Genomic DNA, 19,749 nt, shown 5'->3' on the forward strand with positions numbered 1-19,749 from the left:
CCCGTAGTGGATTGCGGGGTATGAGTGGATGGCTCCAATGGAGGGCAGCGCTCATACCTGTAATTGATCCATTGCTCGGCCAATGTCACTCTGGCCGCCATTTGTGGGCGGAGTTGATGAATAGGTATCAATTAACTTTAATGTAACCCCAAAGGTCTATGATTTTTCCATGTAGCATGAGCTCGAGAGAGCACCGAGCAAATAGTCTCTTGTGAGGTACATTGACGACTGTCGGGTATTTTTGTTGCTCGCACGTGGGATCTGGGAAGCAGATTGTCTCTGCCGTTGGTGAAAAAAGAGCAGACATACTGATCCGAGGTTGAATCTAAGAAGTTGGAATAAACGAACCCGTACTTGCTCGCCTCTCGCGAAAAGGGGAGGAACTTTTTCCTGCGAGGATCTTGCCAGTGTGAGCGCAAATCCGGCCGCTAGGTACTGCCCTACAAGTGGAGAAGTATCTGGCGCCCATCGGTCCACTGAGTCGAGGATAATGGAGCACGCTTGTCTCCCTCTAACTATGGAGTCAGTCCACCAAGCATACTCACCTAATCTCTAATCTCTACCGATCTGGATGCCCCCAGCAAAATTCAGGCAGACAATTTTACTATAGCAGATCGCTTTACGACATTGACGGACCTCAGCAGAGCAGTTCATCTCAGCGGGCCGTTCGTTCCCCACAACAAAAGCTCAGTACCAAGACCCATATTGTTTGCTGTGTTGCCATCCCTTGTCGGTTGGTGTAAGGATGGGAAGCCAATAGCACCTCGGCGGCAACTTTGTAGGCTTTTTATCTCTCCCTCCATCCCGCGCAGACAGTACAGACGGGTTGTCTCCCTGGGACGGTATTCATCACTGATATTGAATGGTAGGTGGACAGAGGATGAGCACACAGATGATTAATGACATAGGGTGGGCCACATCGCCGGAGGTGATTCTGATGGGTGCATTGGTTTACCTCTCGGGCAGATCCTTCATATTCGCCCTGCCTCTCCTCATGCTCCGGTACGGCAGGGTCAAGACTGAGGTCAAGGTTGGCGGCTACGCGACTTTTGCCACCGGCCCTGGTCACCATCGGCTTCGGCATCATGAGGACTGTCTTGACCTCGAAGCAGTCGGGCATCTCGTGCCAGGGATGCCAGGTTCATGATCCAAGTCAGTAAGAATAACGGCTTTTTCTTCCCCCTGCCGGCACTCTCTTTTTGCCTCGAATTACCTGTTGGCTCACCTACGGGCACTCTGACCGCCGTGAGACTGACTTTGTTTTCTTCTCTTGCCATGTAATGCTCTACTAGACCCTCGATATGCACATGAGTCTTATCGTAGCCTGCATGAGGTTGCTACATCCCTAACTGATCATCTTCTCGCACATGATCGCTTCGATGCGCTCAAAGTCGGGCGCCAACCATTACAAAGAGAGCGGCCCGGAAAGCAACAACCTCAACCCACATATATCTCCCCGGACTCGATAACTTTAATCCGTACGGACACATTGGCGTAATCGAGACTTCCACTAGACATAACCATGGAGAAAGCAACCAACAACAGCGAGATGACGGCGGAGCTTTTGGATGGCAGCAGCATGCGGAGGGGGTCAGGAAAGGTATATTGAGCTCGTGAGGACGACTTTGGAGGCGATGAGGGTACAACAGACCACTTCTATTTGGTGTCACATCTTTGTGTAATGCACGACATAGTAACCAGAGGCACTGACGGTGATGTGAACATGTTTCGGGGACATAGGCGACGTAATGTTTTTTTTATGGTCAAAACAGGGTTGAGACTAGCGGTCTTTGGTGCTTGGTTTTGTGGCATGTGAAATTGCTGCTTCGCAGCCCTAGGGGTTGCCATCAAACCCGAAGCTTAAAGGCAAAGCCTGCTAAATCTGGTAGATAATGACGGAGATAGCGTATATTGGTAGAGCTTTTTGGTTTACGAATAAGACGCTGCGGGGAACAAACTCATGTGTCAAACATCCTTCTTATTAAACTAGCTCGTTCCGGTGTCTCGGGCCACGAGTCGGTTGCCGGATCATCAGAAGCACCGGTGCGTCCGATCCGATCGGGCGATACTATTTCTGGAGCTATGTTTTTAAATTGCAATGGAATCAAGAGGTGGGGGGGAAAAAAGCAAAAGAAAGAGAAAGTGCGTGGATTAAGAAATCACCACTTCATCCAAACTAAATCACATACGCTTCGAAGAGATTCAGGAAGACAAGGACAAAAACAGCCACTTCTAGCCATGTTATGTTTGGTATGGCAATAGGCGAACGTTTCTTCTGCAAAAAAAATGGATTGGTCTCATTGTCGGTAGATTGACGTCACCGACCTCTCAAAGCTCGGAGTCTTGACGAGGACATGCTAGACGACAGATGGCGGTTTTGCGGGGTGAGTTCCGCCGATGATTGGATGCCCCCATGAATATGGCAGGTTCGTCGTAAGATAAAAAGGAACAAGAAATGATAGGTTGAGCTGGCGCTTAGAAAGCCGTTGAGGCGCGGCAAAGAAAACAACCACCAGATACCTATTCTTGCTACCGAGTCTAATGTTTGTTTCAGGTTTAGTCCCCCAACCCCCCTCGCTGGCGAGGGGGAAGGGTCCAAACAGCGAATGTGAATATCAGATTATAACAAGTCCAATCAACGTCGTACTCGTTTTCGTCGTTTGTTTGCTGGCACATGTCATATTTGTTTACGAACCATCGTATGAAAGCGTATCGATTGACGTCGTATGCGATTGACAGTGTCTCGCTGAATCGTCTGCCATGGGAAAGGCTGCATTCTCTTTTTCTTTTTTCTTTTTCTTTTTTGATGAACGCATCACCATCCGTATAAGTAGATCCTTTGCATCCACGAAAGAAGCAGTCTTCCTTTTCAACAGGCATCAACAACGAGCTTGTCCAGACAAACAATACGTCCACCTTTTCTCCATTTAGCACGAATAACCGACAACCTTGGGTCAAAATGGGTTGTGAGTCCGCCTTCTTTTCTGAGAACAACCTGCCAGATACCCACAACGGGGCGCCCTGGAAAGTTTTCACCGCTAACATGCAATCCCAAAGTCATGGAAACGTCGTTCCCCCTTAGCCACCGCCACGACATCCCCGCTGGCGTAGACAAGGCGACTGCCATCGCGAAGCTGCATGACCACGCCTCCATCATCGACTGCGGGCCGTATGTGGTGTCTCGCACCCAACAGCCATCACCAGCATGGGGCTCCTACGACAAGCCCAAGAACGTCAAGTTCGCGTCAGAAAAGGTCGACGTCTACGAGGTCAAGAACAAGTACGAGAACCCAATCATGGGCTCCGACATCAAGAGCACTTATGAGTTTATCGACACCACAGAGGGCGTCTTTGTCCGCGTCCACAGCCCCATGGGAGTCGTCATGGAGAGCTTCTGGACGGTGCAGGAGAAAGGGGACGGGAGTCTGGAGCTCGTTCACGAGCTTCAGGGGAAGTGCAACAAGGCCCTGGCGGGCATTGCCAAGAAGGACGCGGACAAGAACTATGAGCTTCTTACTGGCATCATTGCAAAGAGCATGACTAAATAGAACAGTGGGAAATAGGTCTTGGACGGCAGTCGATTGTCGGTCTGTCGACATGGAATTGTCAAGTAGTATGTTTGGTTCTCCGGCACCGCTAGCATTTGTGCAGAAGTAACTGAGTTGGGATTATGAAACATTGCAAGAGTCCCTGATTTACATACTTGATCACCTGATTTGTATCTTGATTTCCGTATCTCATTTTCATATCTGACTGTATAGCTTGTATCCCGGTCTCTACACAAGATTTTGATATCTAATCTCCATCTCTGATTTTAAGCCCAGATTCCACTCAGGCTGGAATACTTGATCTGTCCTAAGAAAAATGTATATGCGCAATCCGCAGATAAGTGAGCTTTTGAAATTTTCCGTTGTTCTGATACCAGGCGAGCCTCCTAAAAGTTTAGAAAAGATCAATAAAAGTCAATCGTTATATGATTACGTCAAAAGGTCATGAGAAGGAGAGATATGAGCTTGTGAATTACTATTGATAGCAGACATTGATAGATACTCGCGCCAACAAATCAGATGACAGCAAGTCACGGACCACCAATCCGCAATCTCGACAGCGAGGTAAAACTTATGCTTGATGGAAATAAATGTTCAGATGTATTATGACCTCCACATGAAAAAAGGTGTCAGGCTTCATAGCATTACCAACAGGTGCCAAAAGTACCAGAATACTATTTGAGAAGCTCCTTTTTAGATTGGCATCAGTTCATATTTACAGCAAGAAAATGAGCAAAGTTTAACCGCCGGTCTCTCGGCTTCTTGTTTTACTCCGTTTACTCATCATTGGGTGGTGATCATCCTTTGTCGTGCCCAACCCCAATCTTGACTATGCAAATGGGTATGGGCCTTCCAAGACTTCAGCTGAAACCTGCTTCCAGCTCATTCGAAAGGTGCGGCCAACCGGAAAATAACAAGAATGCGATAACACTCTCGCGCGCTTGCTCAATATTTAGGGGAGAAAGTCTGCACTACGGCTCAGTGGCTTCAGTGAAGCAAGCCAAGTAAACCTTACTGTTGATACTTGAACGAAGCAAAAAGAAAAAAGAAAAAATAAAACAAAAGAAAAAAAAACTTCTTCAAAAATGAGCATCTTCGTTACCGGTCCCAAAATTGGAGCAGCACTCGTTGCAGCCGTCTGGATATGGAAGCGAGTGATGTTGTACATGCACCGCCGCAAAATCAAACGGGATTCCGGATGTCTTCCTCCTGCAAAATACCCAGACTGGGATCCGTTCTTCGGCCTCGGATTCACTTACGAAATGGTGAAAAATGACATAGCAGGCTTTCAACTCATGAAGAATACTCCAGACCGGCACGAAAAATACGGGAATACCTTTACGGCAAAAGCCATGGGGTTCGACTTTGTTTGGACATGCGACCCCGAAAACATCAAAGCCATCCTGTCCACCCAGTTTGGTGAATTCAACAACGAGGGCCGTTCCATAGGTGCCGAGGACTTTTTGGGCAAGGGGATTTTCTTGTCGGACGGCGAGCATTGGCAAAGATCGCGAGCATTAGTCCGGCCCAATTTTGCTCGGGACCAGATCACCGACCTTGTGTCTGTGGGGGAGCGCTTCGAAGCATTCGTCTCGCTGCTCCCAAAAGATGGTTCGACCGTTGACCTTCTCCCCTTTATGTTTGATTTCACCATGGATACCTCGACCCATTTTCTGTTTGGGGACTCTGTGAGATCTCTCGAGGCTCACGCCCACGAGAGATCCAAAGGTCTCTCCAACGGGGAGAGCTTGGATGACTTCTCCGCCGCCTGGGACTATGCACAAAACGACATGCTGACCGGCTTCATCCTCGGCCCGCTCCGCCACGTCTACAAGGAAAAGAAGGCCGCGCGCTGCATCAAGATGGTGCAGGATCACGTCGACAAGTACGTGGACGAGGCGATACGGTACAACAGCTGGGTGCGTGCCGCGGGCGGCGACGAGAAGCAGCCGGAAGACCGCTACATATTCCTCTACGCGCTGGCGAAAAAGACTCAAGACCGAAGGATGCTGCGGAACGAGCTGCTAAACATTCTTTTGGCCGGCCGAGACACCACGGCTTCGCTACTGACTAATATGCTGTACACGCTGGCAAGACGACCGGACATATGGGCAAAGCTGAAGAATGAGGTTTTATATCTCGAGGGAAGGATACCGACGTATGAGGACCTTCGCAATATGAAGTATTTGAGGTGGTGTATCAACGAATGTAAGACATGTGTTTGCATGTGCCGTCGCTTTTTCTTTTTCTTTTTCTTCTTTCTTTTCAACTTCAAGAACAGAAAAGCTAACACCAACCAACCCTTTAAAGCCCTACGTCTCCATCCTGTACTCTCCCTATCAGGCAAACAAGCATCCCTAGACACTACTCTGCCTTGCGGTGGCGGGCCGGACGGCAAGTCTCCCGTATTCGTCCCAAAGGGGGCGTTTGTGGTGTACAGCCTGCTCGCGCTGCACCGACGCAAGGACCTCTTTGGGGAGGACGCGCACGAGTTCAAGCCCGAGAGGTGGGAGACGCTGCGCCCGGGCTGGAACTACATCCCCTTCAACGGCGGGCCGAGGATCTGCGTCGGCCAGCAGTACGCCCTGACCGAGACGCAGTACTTCTTGACCCGCTTCCTGCAGACCTTTGCGGCCATCGAGAACCGCGACACCGAGCCCTGGAGCATGGGGGCTAGATTGACCTTGACTCCGAAGAATGGCGTGCTGGTTTCTCTAGTTAAGGAGGAGGGACTGCTTTAGTTGGGTGTGAGGGTCGGTACATGTGAATGTCTGGGGTGTGGGTGAAGGCTTTATAAGAGGGGGTATCTGGATCGAGGCTAAAATACATTTAGGATTTTAGGTTAGAAACATCTCTTGTATGTATTCAACCCTGAAAGAACTACCTCACTATGAGTAGTAGTCTTTCGAAAGTTGGATAACACCAACTGTATTGCTACGTTGTGTGGCATCCAGCAGGCTTGATCAGGCTTCCGTTGTAAGATAGGCGGTATCTGAATGGGACAGATACCTACCCGAAGAATCCTCATTTTATACTGACAAAATTGCCGAGAACGTAACATGTCTTTGATGAAAGTTCCAGGGTAAATACTGGACATTATCGGTCTAATCATAAAAAAACATTCCCATAATCTTGAACTAACACACTACTCCATATGTCTCCGTATTCTTACTCTCCACCACCTCCTCCTCCACCGCCGCCGCCATCACCACCACTGCACCCACCAGAGTCACCTCCGCTGTAGCCCCCAGAGCTGCCACCTCCATAGTCGATGCTCGGCCCAAAAAAGAACCCTCCACCGCCGTCACCACTGCCTCTGCTCCGCCTGGTACCCGAGGAGCCATAACCTCTCTTGTGACTCTGCGTCTTGGCAGCGGCGTACTTGCGTCGAGACTCGGCCGCCGCGCGCTTCTGCTCCTCCTCGCGACGCTTCCTGCGCTCTTTGATCTGCACCCGCAGCCTTTCCTCGTTCTGCGTGAGGCCCGTGTAGTGGGCAGGCTGGACGGAGGAATTTGGAAATGTGATGGGGGAGGTTTCACCAGGGCTGGTTGATGCCGTGGCAGTAGCGGCCCCGGTGGTGTAAGATGGTGGCTGCTGGGAGGATCGCTTCTCCACGTAGGTCGCGGTGGAGCCGCTGGATGTGGTGGTGCCAGCGGTTGCTGGGGGGTTTTGGTCTGCGGCAGCGTCTTTCTTGAAGAGGGATCGCTGGCCCTTTTGTTTCTGCTCGTGTTGAGAGTAGGGGGTCAGTTGGGTGGAAGGATAAAAATAGGGGGTAAACTCAGGGTTAGGGCTAGGCTCATACCGAAGTCATGCAACCCATTGCGTGGGCAACTGTTACTGCAATTTCGCTTTGGTTGTTGGATCCAAGTTCGGGCTAGGAATAAAGTATTCTCCTAATGATGTTGGCCGATAATTTGTTTCATTATTGATAGGACTCATCCTAATAACCTCAACTTATATTTATATCAAAACGGCGTAAATGACGTCGGTGAGCAAACTCATACTTGGACCTGACGTGCGGCTGAACGACCAGTGCATATTTTAGGGTCATGCGTTGTAAGCACTGCCACAGGATATGGAGAAGGCAAACCAACTCTCTCTCGGGGCGATTAGGCTTTTCCAAACCGAGCGACCGATGCACTCCTTCTGAATGCGGGGCCGAACGAACGATTTGTACGACAGCCTGCCCACCCACACTCACGAGGCAAAGTAAGAGTGATTCAACGACCGCGGTTTGGCGACCTGGGAGTCATTCAAGTTTCGACGTCAATTGGCCTAAATCTTGCACCAACTGCCATTTCGGTCAAGATTCAGGTCGATTACAGGCGAGGCAGAATCAGCGATCCACTCCCCGCGTCGGCTCCTTTTATCTTTCTTGGTATCAACTTGAACTTGCTCTATTCTTTCACCGAGATACCAAGCCTGACACTAATCTTGGGGATGTCAGAATCACCACAAAAAATCCGAGCGCCGAATATATGTCGCGAATCAGGTTTACTGAACACAAATGCTGCTAAACATGATGTGTTCTTCTTGTCCTCGCGTAAACCGAACTAGTCTTCTTTGTCAAGCGAACTTTTGTATCCAAGTGGTCACATTGTGAGACCTTAGGTTCGACACAGCCGTTCTAGCCGTTGCCGCCACAATGACCATGAACAATGCCTTTTGAACTTGACAAGTCAGCGACACAATCGCCGCGCATGGTCAATGTGAACCACCAAAGACCACAGCGGTCAGGCTGCAGTTTCTTCCACATCCGTTTCCAAGCGGAACATATCCACCGAATTCCTCCAAGCCGCCTCGGCAACCTCCTCCACAACGACACCCTTCAATCCCGCAACGACGTACGCCACCCGATCTATGCAGCAGCTCTCGTTACGGCCCTTGACCATCTTTCCCATCTCGAACTTGTCCCTCTTCTTGCTCTGAAAATCCAACGGCGGCACGGTGGCCAGGTACCTCGCAACAACCGCGTTCATAGCCGGCAGGACCTCGCCCCACGGCGCATCCGTCTCGAGCTGCAGCTTCTCGAGCGGCACGTGCCGGACCATGTCCAGACATTGGTCGTCCTTGAAGCTGAACCCGTTAACGCTAACGTCGAGCCCCATCCGCCCCGTCAGAATTTCCATCTCCTCCCTACTCCCGACGAAAGAGTGCACCAGTCCCCCACGCGGGAGCCGAGGCAGGTACGGGGTCAGCACGTCGACGAAATCCGCAAACGCGGCGCGGCAGTGCAGGAACAGCGGGAGGTCGAAGCCCTCGCGCACGACCAGGTCAAGCTGCGCCTTGAACATCCGCAGCTGCTCGTCCTTGCCGCAGACGTCGAGCCGGTCGTAGTCCAGACCCAGCTCGCCAAACGCCGCCAGCACGCCGGGGCTGCCGCTCTGAACCTCTCTGATCTTTGCGGCTAGCTGGTCAAAATACGCCTCTGGGGTTGTTGAGGTGGCGTCCGCGTACGGCTCGGCGGCGTGGTAGGGGTGGATGCCGATGGTGACGAACGTGGTGCCGGGTGGGCGTCGCCGCGCCACGTCCAGGTTGAACGAAACGTCGGATAGAGACATTCCAGTCAGCATCACCTTGGCTACGCCGGCGGACGAGGCCCGATGCAGCACGGCGTCCACGTCGGGTGCGTGCTGCTGCTTGCCGCGGTAGATGCCGGCGAACTCCTTTGCAGTCGCCGTGACGGCCACCTAATGAGGGGCGATGGTTGAAGAGTTAGTTTGTTCTTGGCTGTGGCTTTACCCCGGTTCTGTTGAGAGGGCCGTGACGGATCTGGGCTTACATCGGCGAAGCGGAGTTTGCGCGACGGGCGCAAAGGTGCTTCGGCTGGGAAGTTGAACTTTTGCGCCATGCTGTTCAGTGATTTTGTGGAAGCATGCCCGCCTCGCTCTGGGGGCAAAGGTGCGCCTGTTTCATGGTCGGATGACACCACATATTCCGGCACCGGAGCGATGACGATGTTTTGCGGGTTGTAAGGCAAAGCGGACCCACGTCGAGATATGGTAGCGGGTTGAAGTGGATGCACCATGCCCTGTGGCCAGTGGAAACCCAGCAATATCAGATGAACAAGCACCGTCACTTCCACGTGACAAAGCACGTTCGCCCTTATGGCTCAGTGGTAGAGCGCATCACTAGTAATGATGAGGTCCTAGGTTCGATCCCTGGTGAGGGCAGTAGCAACTGCCACATGTTATTTTTGTTTTTGCACTCTGTTCTTGCTTGTCAGATTGTCTTTTTGGGGAATTGTTTGCTTCGTTTTGATTCGTCACACTATGCAAAACCTTTTGAGCACAAATAGCGTGGTATTGTTGCTGGATTGGATGTCTAAGATATCCAAAATAGCATACATTGTATTCCTAATTTGCCCTGTTATCGAGTTCTTTCCACCTTGAGAAAAAAATTGATTTGTTACCCCTCCAGAAAAAGATGTTTTGTATCATTTTGCCAATCCTCCAAAACAAAAGAAAGAAAATTGTTGCTCGTTATTATCCCTGTCGCGAATGCGCATCCGCAGTGTCTACCAGTGATATTATCACAACCACACCTTCTTCTACTTCCAGGGTCCCCAATCTTTCACCACTTAGTCAAGAGTAATGGTGGTGGGCTCGGCAGCAGCCTCGGTGGTAGCCGCAGCAGTGGGGGCAGTAGTGATGGTGTTGGCCTCCTCGGTGGTGGCAGGAGCATCCTGGGTGGCAGCGACGACGGTGGTGGCGGCCGACTCGACAGCTACGGAAGCAGACTGGGCCGAGGCGGTGCTGTCAACGACCGAGGTCGCAAAGGTCGAGGCGGCAGCCGAGGCGGCGACAGGGGCGCTCAGGCAGGCGCCGGACTGGCAGCCCGTACCGCAGTGGAGCTCGCTCTGGCCGCACCAGCCGTAAGAGCTGCAGCAGGAGCCCGACTCCCAAGGGCCGCAGATGGCGTCGGCGTTGCAGAAGCCGTCGATGGCCCAGGTCTTGCCGGCCGGGGCGGGGGTGTTTTCGCGGGTCGGGACCACGGCGGCGTTGGCGACGGTGGCGTTGGTCGGGGCGGTGGCGTTGGTGGCAACGTCGACGGGTGCGGCGATCATGGTGGGCTCGGCGTCCGGGGCAACGGTGTCGGCGGGGGCGGTGGTGTTGGCAAAGGGAGGCATGGTGGTGGCCGCCTCGATGGGAGCGGCGCTGGTGACGTCGGCGATCACGGTGGAGGTGGTCGTCTCGCTGACAGCAGCGGCAGTGGCCGCGTCAACAGCGGTAGCCTCAACGGCTGGGGCGGTGGTGTTGGCGAAGGGAGGGATAACGGTGGGAGCGGCGGCTACCGGATCCTGGACACCAGTGCTGAGAGAGCCAGTAGCGGCGCCATCAACGACACCGGTGCTAAGAGGGGCGACGACGGCATCAGTCGAGGAGGCAGTGGCAGCAGAAGTCTCGCTGGCGCTGCTGGCGGCGTTGGTACCCAAGCACTTGCCGTGCTGGCAGCCAGCGCCGCAGTAGTCGGCCTTGCTACCGCACCAGCCGGCGGCCGAGCAGCAATCTCCGTCCTCCCAGTCGCCACAGAGAACAGTGGCGCCGCAGGAGCCGTCCATGCTGTAGGTGAAGCCCGTGGGGGCGACCAGGGGCTTGTTGGCACAGCCACCAGACTGGCAGCCCCAACCACAGTAGGCTGTGGTGTTGCCGCAATATCCGTACTGCGAGCAGCAGTTGCCATCCATCCAGTCGCCGCAGACGGTGCCGCCGTTCTGGCGACCACAGGTGCCGTCGACCGAGACGCCGGGAGCGGCGAGGGTGGAGTTGTCGCCGAGCTGGGCCAAGACGAAGGCCGGGGCCAGAAGCTGAAGGTAGGTCGAGGTGCGCATTTTTGCGGTTTTGTTGTGTTGTCTGGTTTCTGTTATATAAAAGAGTGTTGATATGCTAAGCGATGGTGTGTAGCCTGTATATGCTGTATCAGAGTATTGATGAACGAATGTGGATTTTACAGGCTGCGAAAAGACAAGCGAAAGTGAGAGACCGAAGTTGCGGAGCGAAGAGTCGAGCGAGTGTCTGAAAGAATGACTGAGCTGTTTGATGCTGAGGAACAAGAGACAAAATGCTTTACTGGAACTTGACTCCAATCTCCTCTTATAGAAGTCTCGATTCTGTATCTTCAATACAAAGGATCCGGGAATATTTCCACCCTAGACCCTCCTGATGCGTTCTACTCCATGACGGTTGGCGCACCAGACAACCGGCCTGATCCGGCAGGCTAGGCAACGCTCTGATTGTGAGCATGCAAATTTGACTTCAGGGGCTCAGACTTGCTGGCTAAGGCCTGGTCATTCCATTCAATCAGTTGCTCGTCTCATTCCTTTTTTTTTCTCGAACTAGAATGCATCAAAGAAGATCGCATCTTAGCCAGGGGCGGATTTTCACAAGTTGCGGATCTAGCTCCATCAAGCGTCGAGGCCGCCAAAGCCACCATGTGCCTTCGAAGGACGGCTTCTGTTCGCCTAGGCGACCCCTTAGCTCCGCCAGTGCGTTCAGCTTTGCACGGTCTGGCCGTCAATTCGGGAAATTTGTCCAACGAATGTCTACCTGTACTGGGAAAAAAATACGAAGAGCCAGTGCAAAGAGAAAAAAAAAATATCAGGGACTTCATATTATCAAGGTCGCCGGAGCTAAGCTTCCAGAATGAGCTTGGTTGGGCTTGGCAGGAGCAGCTTTCTTCCAACACAGTATCGATGACTTGCATCATGGATAAGCTAAACTGCCATCGGTCGGCCCCTAACCCATTGCCCATTCCATTGTTGTTTAGCTGATGAATTCGTTTTGTTCTGGGAAGCGTTTGAAAGCTGTCAACCACCTCGTCTTTCATCTCAATCAAAAAGCTCCTCTGAGGAGGATCTACCAATGACGTACAAGCGAACAACCTGATGGATTGTTCTTGATGGATGGTCCATGGGGGGACAGTTTAGTAACTCTAGTAACGGCAAAAAAGGCCAGTGCAAACCTAAATCTGTTAAAGTGTAGGGTTTATCGAATTGTCTTTACAGAATTACAGTTGCACTGACGATACCAAATGTCAGCCATACATTGATACGAGCCGAATGCACTGTCCTGCGTATTCCCGTTCAGCTTGCACGGATGAAGATATCTGTGCACATAGTAAAAGCCGACGATAAAGCCATACGGCTGAGCCCAATTGGGCCCGGCACCCAAAAAAGTGGCGTGAGGGGGGTTTACTTCGAGAAAAAAAACAAGGGTAAACAATACTTTATGCAGACTATCTGTTTGTTTGTGCAAAATAGCTGTGTTGCGGTCGATAAGTCATACTGTCATTATCAGGTCAATAGCATCGATGCGCAGATCAATGAGTCGATGACCAAGCCACCGGAAGGCAACTGGACTCTCCAACCTTAATCAGCCTCCAACCGCCTGGAGCCGCCAAGCCACCTATGCAAGCCTCAGGTACAGTTTGCTTCGTTGGCGTCGGCAAACAGTCGACCCGATCCAAAGCAACCTCCCCCCAACAGGAGAGTCATGTTAGTGCAGCAATTTCCACAACCGCAGAACTTGGACTGAAAGACGTCGTCTATTTTTCTTGGCAAACCCCTACAGGTGCATCTTAGAGGCAAAATTTTAGATCTAGTATAATGACGATGCAACGGCTGATTAGTATTTTCTATTTATGTCAAGGGCTTAGTTTTTTGTTTATTGCTTTGTTATGAATCATCGAGACGTTCCGTCATTCTGCTTTGAGGGGTTCAGCAGGACTTTGCCAAGATTTCCCCTGAGCTTGATTCGTGATAATGCCTTGCCAGCCTGAAAGCTGGATGAAAGGCTAACCATCAGCTGCACTCTGCTGGGTAGGTATCGACCGTCTCGGTAAGACTGCTGAAATCAAGCAAGATGGTTGGGTTCGATACGAGTATCCCCGGACGTGTGGTCCCATAAATGATTGTTATTTTCAGCTGCTTTCGAATAGGTTTTGTTGCTCAAGTTCTGGTAGGCTACTCACGGAGTCCACGGACTTTTCCCAATGCTGCTAGCGAAAGACGGGCGCAGAATCAATAGGGAACGGAACGAGCTCTTTGTCATTAGATTGTGTTATTGGTATAGACTGATGGAGAGGATATAAATCAAAGAATATAACAGAGAGCGACCATGAGCCCAATGACTTGCCGGCATAATGTTTGTTTTTTCTAAGAAGCACGGAGTGAAAACGAGTTAGGCTGAGTATGGAAGCAAAAAGTGTTAACAGAGATTAATCCTGCCGAAAAGGGTCAACAATGGAACACACAAATAATGCTTGAGAAGGGGTAAACCTGCATGTTTGCAGCTTTACCAGCTTTGTTTCCATGTCAAAATATTCTTTTTGGTAATCTTGCTGGATCATACAAGATTTTCTTCACATTGTCTATTGATTCTTCTTGTCGCTGGGGGATTCCTTGATTTGAACACATTTCTTTGTCTAAACTGGACATTCTTTGGCGGAATATGGTAACAATTCATCAAATGTTTCAAAGCTTTCAAAGCTTTTGATTGTTCTCTTGTTCGTTTTCAGACAAAGCCATTATCTGACCACAATGCACCGCGGCCCAGGCTACCAGACAATGATAACTTAACAAAGAGTTTCTTTGTCTAATTACTATCCAGCAACCCTCATCCTTCAGCCATCTTGAGAGTATTTAATATCCATGATTCCATGAAAAACTGCCCCAATGTCAGATTGTAAGGTATCCCATCAGTCCATCTGCATCATCAGTCATTTCTACCAACCCACTTCAGCACGATATATTCAAGCCCAGTGCACTCTACCAAAATCCAAAGATGGGAAGCGACCAATTTAACGAAAAGCCTCGACAATCCGGCAGAGATGCTGGAGAGACCTCTAATCAAACCCTGGAGGAGGCTTCTGAGGAGTTTCACGATGCCAAGATATACCAGGAGGATGAGGAGATGACCAGTATATGCTCAGATATCCGTGCTGAACTGGCTAGGCTGGTTGCCATGATCGATAATGACAAGGCATCTGCCATAGATGTTCCGGTTGTGCGATCTGAAAGCCTTAACCTGGAGAAGATTGGAGAGCAGAATTCAGAAGCTGAGACGTCAAAGAAGCCATAGTGCACTGGTAGCTGTTCATGCTTGCGAGATGGTAGGGGCTTGAGACTGTGGGTTCCGAGAACAGGGGTATTAGAGAGGGTTGCCATGGTAGCAGTGGATCGGATGCAGTATTTGTCCATCACTGTTTGCACATGCTGGGTATCTCGTTGATACAGCGAGCCTGTACTATTTCCTGCTGAGGAACGAGTTTGTCAATCTCTCTTCAACGCTGGGCGTTCAATCATAGTAACAAACGTGCATAACATACCTTCTTTAGAAAACTATTCAGTCCTTCGTTCTTGGCCTTTGAAAACTAATACATCCAAATGCCATCTTTATGCGCAATCAAAAGCCATGTAAAAACTGTAACACGCTTAACATTCACTGCCATGATTAAAACCTCCCTGCGAGAGTTCTCCTTACATTCTCAACCACATCAATACGTTTGTTTCTTACCAGTGCCGAGCCCCCTGACCCCAAGGTAGACAGCAGTTCTCAGAAAACCTATTTCCTTTTACTTCTTCTGCCTAAATCTCAAGTTCAGGAAGTCCGCAGACGCCGTATATTATTGGTTCCCAGCAGCAAATAATATGTGCGTCTTACTGGTAATATTTCCACGCGTCTTAACAAGCAAAAGGCCTGCTGGCTTTCCAGTTACCCATTCATTTACTTTGACTCCCAGCCTTGATCTTTACACACATGAAGTTGCGCCGCATTGACCCTCCCCTCGTTTCTATGTACTATTTCCTACTAACTATTGCGCCTTCGCTGCTGAGCATTCACAAAACTGCCACTTCAACAGGTATTGTGTGCAAATTTTACGTCCCCTTCTACATTCAAAGTCCTCTCAACGGATATCATCGAGACTGCCCAACCCAGGCAGCGTTATGCTTGTTGTTCCTTGACGGATGGTCCATCGTAGAATTTGTCCGGTAACAATAGCTTTCAATATATCTGAATGTGTCCTAAAACCGGGCGCCAAGCATCAAAATTCCACCTTCCCCTGCCGGGGGTCTCACGCTACTCCTCATCTTGGCGCGTGGAGATAAGATTTCGGGGGCTCATCCCGATAGTCGGAGTACGGAGTACCCTCATCTCACTGGACCCTGTTTGGTTCGGTCAGTCTCTTGCATGGAGAATATGTTGACATCCGAAAAGCAACGGCCTATTTGGGTCTAGCTATATCTGCCTGAACCAGAGTCCCAAGGGCAATGATTCTGTCATTATATAGTAGTGCAACCCAAGAGACCCCAATGACGTTCCTTATCATATTTAACACAAGAAATCATTTATCCACCCTCTCAGGCTCTCTCCACACGGATGGTTACACGCAGGCTTAAAGATGGTTCCATTCTTCCTGCCGTAGAAAAGCCGAGATGAAGTTCCCAAGACAAAACATAGCTCCTATACCGGCGACAGGCATATAAACTGCAGATGCTCACGTTTAACTACTGGTCCTCGACTTCAACCAGGTAGCATCAAATCCCGACTTGCTCCAAATCCAAAGCCCCTTAGCACACATCCAAACATTGGTCAATATGGTACGCGCCCACTTCACCAGCAGAGCCCTGCTCGCCCTTCTCATAACCGCCATCCCCATCTCAGCATGCGGCGATGAAGAACACCTGTTATCCCCTCTCCCCCGCCGTCAAACCGCCGACAACAACACATCCGTCGGCGGGCCCACCACCTCCTCCCCTCACCTGACCACCGTCTCAGACCACGTCGACTCCCTCGCCGAAGAGCTCTGGCCCATCAGCACCGAGATCCACGAGAATCCGGAGCTCGGGTACGAGGAATTCCTCGCCCACGACCTGTTGACCACGTACGTGGCGTCCAAGGCGGGCTGGGAGGTGACGCGGTCGGCATTCGGCATCAACACGTCGTTCGTGGCCGTGTTCGACGGCGGGCACGGCGCCGGGCCCGTCGTGTCCTTCAACGCCGAGTACGACGCTCTGCAGGGGCTGGGCCACGGCTGCGGCCACAACCTCATCGCGACCGCGTCCGTCGCCGGCGCCCTGGCCGCCGCAGAAGTCATGCGTAGGGAGTCGCTCCCCGGCAAGGTGGTGCTGTTCGGCACGCCCGCGGAGGAATCGCTGGGCGGCAAGGTGCGCATGCTCGAGGCGGGCGCCTTTTCCCAGCACGACATCGACGTCAGCATCATGGCGCACCCGGGCCCCGGTGGCGACGCCAGCGACGCCGCCTACACCTTCGCCATGGCCACGGACCGCTTCGACGTCGAGTACCACGGCAAGCAGGCGCACGCGGCCGCGTCGCCGTGGCTGGGTGTGAACGCGCAGGACGCCATCGCGCTGGCGTACTCGGCGCTGGGCCTGATGCGGCAGCAGAACCGGCCGTCGGACCGGGTGCACGGGCGGATCGCGACGGCGGACGGCGCCGTCAATATCATCCCGGACTCGGCGAGCGCCGTCTTCCAGATCCGGTCCGACACGACGGAGAACCTGGCCCCGCTGATCGAGCGGTTCGAGAAGGCCATGGAGGCGGGCGCGATGGGGACCGGCGCCACCATGAACCTGACCATGCGGCCGTATGGGTACAGCGACATGGTCAACAATGACGTCCTGACCAAGCACTACAGGGAGTGGTTCGACGGCTCGATCCCGACCGCCGAGGAGGAGAAGCTCAAAGGAGCTGGAGGATCGACGGATCAGGGCAACGTCAGCCACGACTTCCCGGCCCTTCACGCCTTTTTTGGTATCTTTGGGGAGGACGGCGAGGCCACCACCGCCAGTGTGCACAGCGAGGGTTTCAGGGAGGCGGCCAAGACGAGGAAGAGCTTCGACAAGGCGCTCAAGGCCGCCAAGGCCCTGGCCGGCACGGCGGTCGACGTGCTGACCGTTGAGGGTCTTTTGGACGAGGTCAAGAAGGAGTTTCAGCAGAGCACCAAAAAGGAGGTCGCACAAAGACTTGCAAGGTTGAGGAGAAGAATGATCAAGCAATAGTGGATTACTTTAGTTTTATATCTCGTACGGATTGCTGCATGCAAGAGCAAGTCAGCTGAATCAGTTGAGTAGAAGAAGAGAAAAAAAAAAGACAAAAAGAGCAATAGTCTATTAAAACCCGAAAAAGGACTAAAAGAATGTAATGGTAATACCAGCCGGCAGTCCCCAAAATCTCACAATGGATTACACCGTCAGATACAGGAACCCGCCGTACCCCAGGTGCCGATGCCGGGTATCTATCGATCATGACAAATTACCTCCTTTCGCAAACCGCTTATTCCCAAGGGCTTGCTTTCATTACGCCTTTTTGCAAAAAAAGAAGCAAAAATCTCTTTTTTGCATGATCAAATCATCCTCTTCCATTTAGAAGAGCAGAGCAGCCATGAAGCTGGCGGCGATAAAGGTCGCGGCACCGACACCGGTAGCGACCGAAACGCCACCGGCAGTGACGGGAGCCGGCTTGGGGGTGGTGGCGTTGTAAGCCGGAGCAGGGGCGGCCAGGTAGGCAGACTGGGTGGGCTTGGCGACACCGGGGACCTTGATCATGCTGCTGGGCTTGAGGTCGGCGATGAGCGAGGTGACGTCGGCGACGATGCTCGGCTTGGAGAGGGCAGCAGGCATCGTGATGGACGGCACGCTGAGAACGAGCGTCTTCTCGATGGCAGGCTTGCTGGTGGGGGTGCTCTGCGCCACAGGGGCGACGTCAGAGTTGGGCACCTTCTTGGCCGCGGGCGGGGCAGCAGAGCTGGGCGAGGCCACAGGGACATTCTTGGTTTCGCAGTCGTCGTCGTCAGACTTCTTGGCCGCGGCAGAGGGCTGGCCGGCGACGGGCTTCACAGCCGAGGACGGAGCAGGAGAAGAAACAGCTGGGGCGGGGGCAGGTACAGTGTCATCGTTGCCGTATCCGCCAGCAACGTTGCTTCCGGCAGCGGCGAGGGCGCCGAAGCTCAGGAGGATCATGGAAGTGGCCTTCATCTTGATGGTGTTGGTGTTGGTTTTTGTTTTGTTGTGTTTGTTTTTGGTATTAGAAGCAGTGGCAGCACAGCTACTTGTTCAAAAAGTCAAGTAAAGACGGAATGAGTGTCTGAGCTAAATGAGTGTCTTAATGTCGTCGAGACGAAAAGAGTTGGCAAACTGTGAAGGAATGTGGGTTGTTTGGTTAACTTGTTGGTGGATGATATCAAACCAGATGAAATGAAAAGACGTGGAAGAAGGCATGGGCCATTTATAAAGAAAATTCTCTTCCCCAAGGGTCGAGCCAAGGAAGCCGGTTCATCTTGACTAAACGTCTGACCGTTTCCCATTCTACCGCCATCCTTCACTCCCTCACTCAGGCAGACAGTTGACGGTTCCTGAACAGCACGTTTCGACTGTCGGGACAAGTCTCCAGGCTGGAGGACCGTTCGAAATTACAATAGCCGCTAGCCTGTTTCAATGAGCCAAGCCGTCGTCCCATGGTTGCACACTAACCGTCCTGATCTTCATAACCGTTGAGTGACAATGGGTTTCTAGCGCCTAGCGCACGGTGAAATCCAGATCTCTGGACCTTTTGGTCTAGCGCCGCTCGGTAATGGCGTCTATACACGCTAGACCCCGATTCCGAACGCTTGTTTTGTTGGCTGAAAAGTTCCAGTCTCTTGTTTTCTTGGAATTCCTCAGGAGACTCAAACCCTCGAATGGCGGCACTGCCGCGCATGGCCCGCAAACGGCGATGTCAACGACCTCAAAAAGGAGCGCATTGCGGCAGCGGTAAGATGCAGCAAGGACGGCCGAAAAACAACAACATCTTGGTAAAGTGCGACGTTGACAGCCACCCGGTGCCATGGATACGAGTGAGGCTTGACGTAATCTTGAAGATCCAACGAGTGATCGGCGTTGAGCCGTTCTGTATCTTGAGGCCTCTTGAAGCTCGGAGATTTGCCAGCCTTGATTTTCTGCAAGCCTATGCCACATGAGTTGTAATTTCTTGGCATCCTGATTATGACTGCCTGCAATCCACGGGCACTAGCAGTCTTCCACATGAAGAAAGCTTGATGAAAGCCTGTCAAAGTTTGCGACTGAAGAGTTTTTCTGTGTACAGTAGACACCGCCACCAAAAGCTTAACCAGCACCACTCTGGAGGCTGCTTTGCTCCGGGTGCGTTTGGATACTTTTCTCGAGCATCAAGGTCAGTAAAATCCA

General features: G+C 51.9%; 10 protein-coding genes across 10 annotated transcripts; 5 read left to right on the forward strand and 5 right to left on the reverse strand.

Moving 5' to 3' along the window:
- Positions 1-920: 920 nt before the first annotated feature.
- PgNI_02300 (uncharacterized protein) lies at positions 921-1,345 on the forward strand. Its single transcript, XM_031122367.1, has 2 exons — positions 921-1,152; positions 1,293-1,345. The coding sequence occupies exon 1, from the start codon at positions 938-940 to the stop codon at positions 1,145-1,147; it is 210 nt and encodes a 69-aa protein (XP_030985923.1). The 5' UTR covers positions 921-937; the 3' UTR covers positions 1,148-1,152; positions 1,293-1,345.
- Positions 1,346-2,729: 1,384 nt separating this feature from the next.
- Positions 2,730-3,733, forward strand: PgNI_02301 (uncharacterized protein). The gene is made up of 2 exons (XM_031122368.1): positions 2,730-2,966; positions 3,058-3,733. The coding sequence occupies exons 1-2, from the start codon at positions 2,960-2,962 to the stop codon at positions 3,546-3,548; spliced, it is 498 nt and encodes a 165-aa protein (XP_030985924.1). The 5' UTR covers positions 2,730-2,959; the 3' UTR covers positions 3,549-3,733.
- A 900-nt stretch (positions 3,734-4,633) lies between these two features.
- Positions 4,634-6,289, forward strand: PgNI_02302 (uncharacterized protein; the record flags this gene model as incomplete). The annotated part of the gene is made up of 2 exons (XM_031122369.1): positions 4,634-5,756; positions 5,859-6,289. The coding sequence occupies 2 exons, from the start codon at positions 4,634-4,636 to the stop codon at positions 6,287-6,289; spliced, it is 1,554 nt and encodes a 517-aa protein (XP_030985921.1).
- Positions 6,290-6,572: 283 nt separating this feature from the next.
- PgNI_02303 (uncharacterized protein) lies at positions 6,573-7,551 on the reverse strand. The gene is made up of 2 exons (XM_031122370.1): positions 7,351-7,551; positions 6,573-7,268 (listed from the first exon to the last, which is right to left on the reverse strand). The coding sequence occupies exons 1-2, from the start codon at positions 7,366-7,368 to the stop codon at positions 6,717-6,719; spliced, it is 570 nt and encodes a 189-aa protein (XP_030985922.1). The 5' UTR covers positions 7,369-7,551; the 3' UTR covers positions 6,573-6,716.
- Positions 7,552-7,742: 191 nt separating this feature from the next.
- Positions 7,743-9,996, reverse strand: PgNI_02304 (uncharacterized protein). Its single transcript, XM_031122371.1, has 2 exons — positions 9,331-9,996; positions 7,743-9,238 (listed from the first exon to the last, which is right to left on the reverse strand). Exons 1-2 carry the CDS (start codon positions 9,574-9,576, stop codon positions 8,282-8,284), a joined length of 1,203 nt encoding a protein of 400 aa, XP_030985919.1. The 5' UTR covers positions 9,577-9,996; the 3' UTR covers positions 7,743-8,281.
- A 132-nt stretch (positions 9,997-10,128) lies between these two features.
- Positions 10,129-11,379, reverse strand: PgNI_02305 (uncharacterized protein; the record flags this gene model as incomplete). The annotated part of the gene is made up of 1 exon (XM_031122372.1): positions 10,129-11,379. One exon carries the CDS (start codon positions 11,377-11,379, stop codon positions 10,129-10,131), a length of 1,251 nt encoding a protein of 416 aa, XP_030985920.1.
- Positions 11,380-11,641: 262 nt separating this feature from the next.
- On the reverse strand, positions 11,642-11,791 carry PgNI_02306 (uncharacterized protein; the record flags this gene model as incomplete). The annotated part of the gene is made up of 1 exon (XM_031122373.1): positions 11,642-11,791. The coding sequence occupies one exon, from the start codon at positions 11,789-11,791 to the stop codon at positions 11,642-11,644; it is 150 nt and encodes a 49-aa protein (XP_030985917.1).
- A 2,429-nt stretch (positions 11,792-14,220) lies between these two features.
- Positions 14,221-14,626, forward strand: PgNI_02307 (uncharacterized protein; the record flags this gene model as incomplete). The annotated part of the gene is made up of 2 exons (XM_031122374.1): positions 14,221-14,230; positions 14,265-14,626. The coding sequence occupies 2 exons, from the start codon at positions 14,221-14,223 to the stop codon at positions 14,624-14,626; spliced, it is 372 nt and encodes a 123-aa protein (XP_030985918.1).
- Positions 14,627-16,143: 1,517 nt separating this feature from the next.
- PgNI_02308 (uncharacterized protein) lies at positions 16,144-17,568 on the forward strand (the record flags this gene model as incomplete). Its single annotated transcript, XM_031122375.1, has 1 exon — positions 16,144-17,568. One exon carries the CDS (start codon positions 16,144-16,146, stop codon positions 17,566-17,568), a length of 1,425 nt encoding a protein of 474 aa, XP_030985915.1.
- A 363-nt stretch (positions 17,569-17,931) lies between these two features.
- PgNI_02309 (uncharacterized protein) lies at positions 17,932-18,543 on the reverse strand (the record flags this gene model as incomplete). Its single annotated transcript, XM_031122376.1, has 1 exon — positions 17,932-18,543. One exon carries the CDS (start codon positions 18,541-18,543, stop codon positions 17,932-17,934), a length of 612 nt encoding a protein of 203 aa, XP_030985916.1.
- Positions 18,544-19,749: the final 1,206 nt, after the last annotated feature.

Source organism: Pyricularia grisea (genome assembly GCF_004355905.1).
Source record: "Pyricularia grisea strain NI907 chromosome Unknown Pyricularia_grisea_NI907_Scaffold_1, whole genome shotgun sequence".
Taxonomy (NCBI): Eukaryota; Fungi; Ascomycota; class Sordariomycetes; order Magnaporthales; family Pyriculariaceae; genus Pyricularia; species Pyricularia grisea.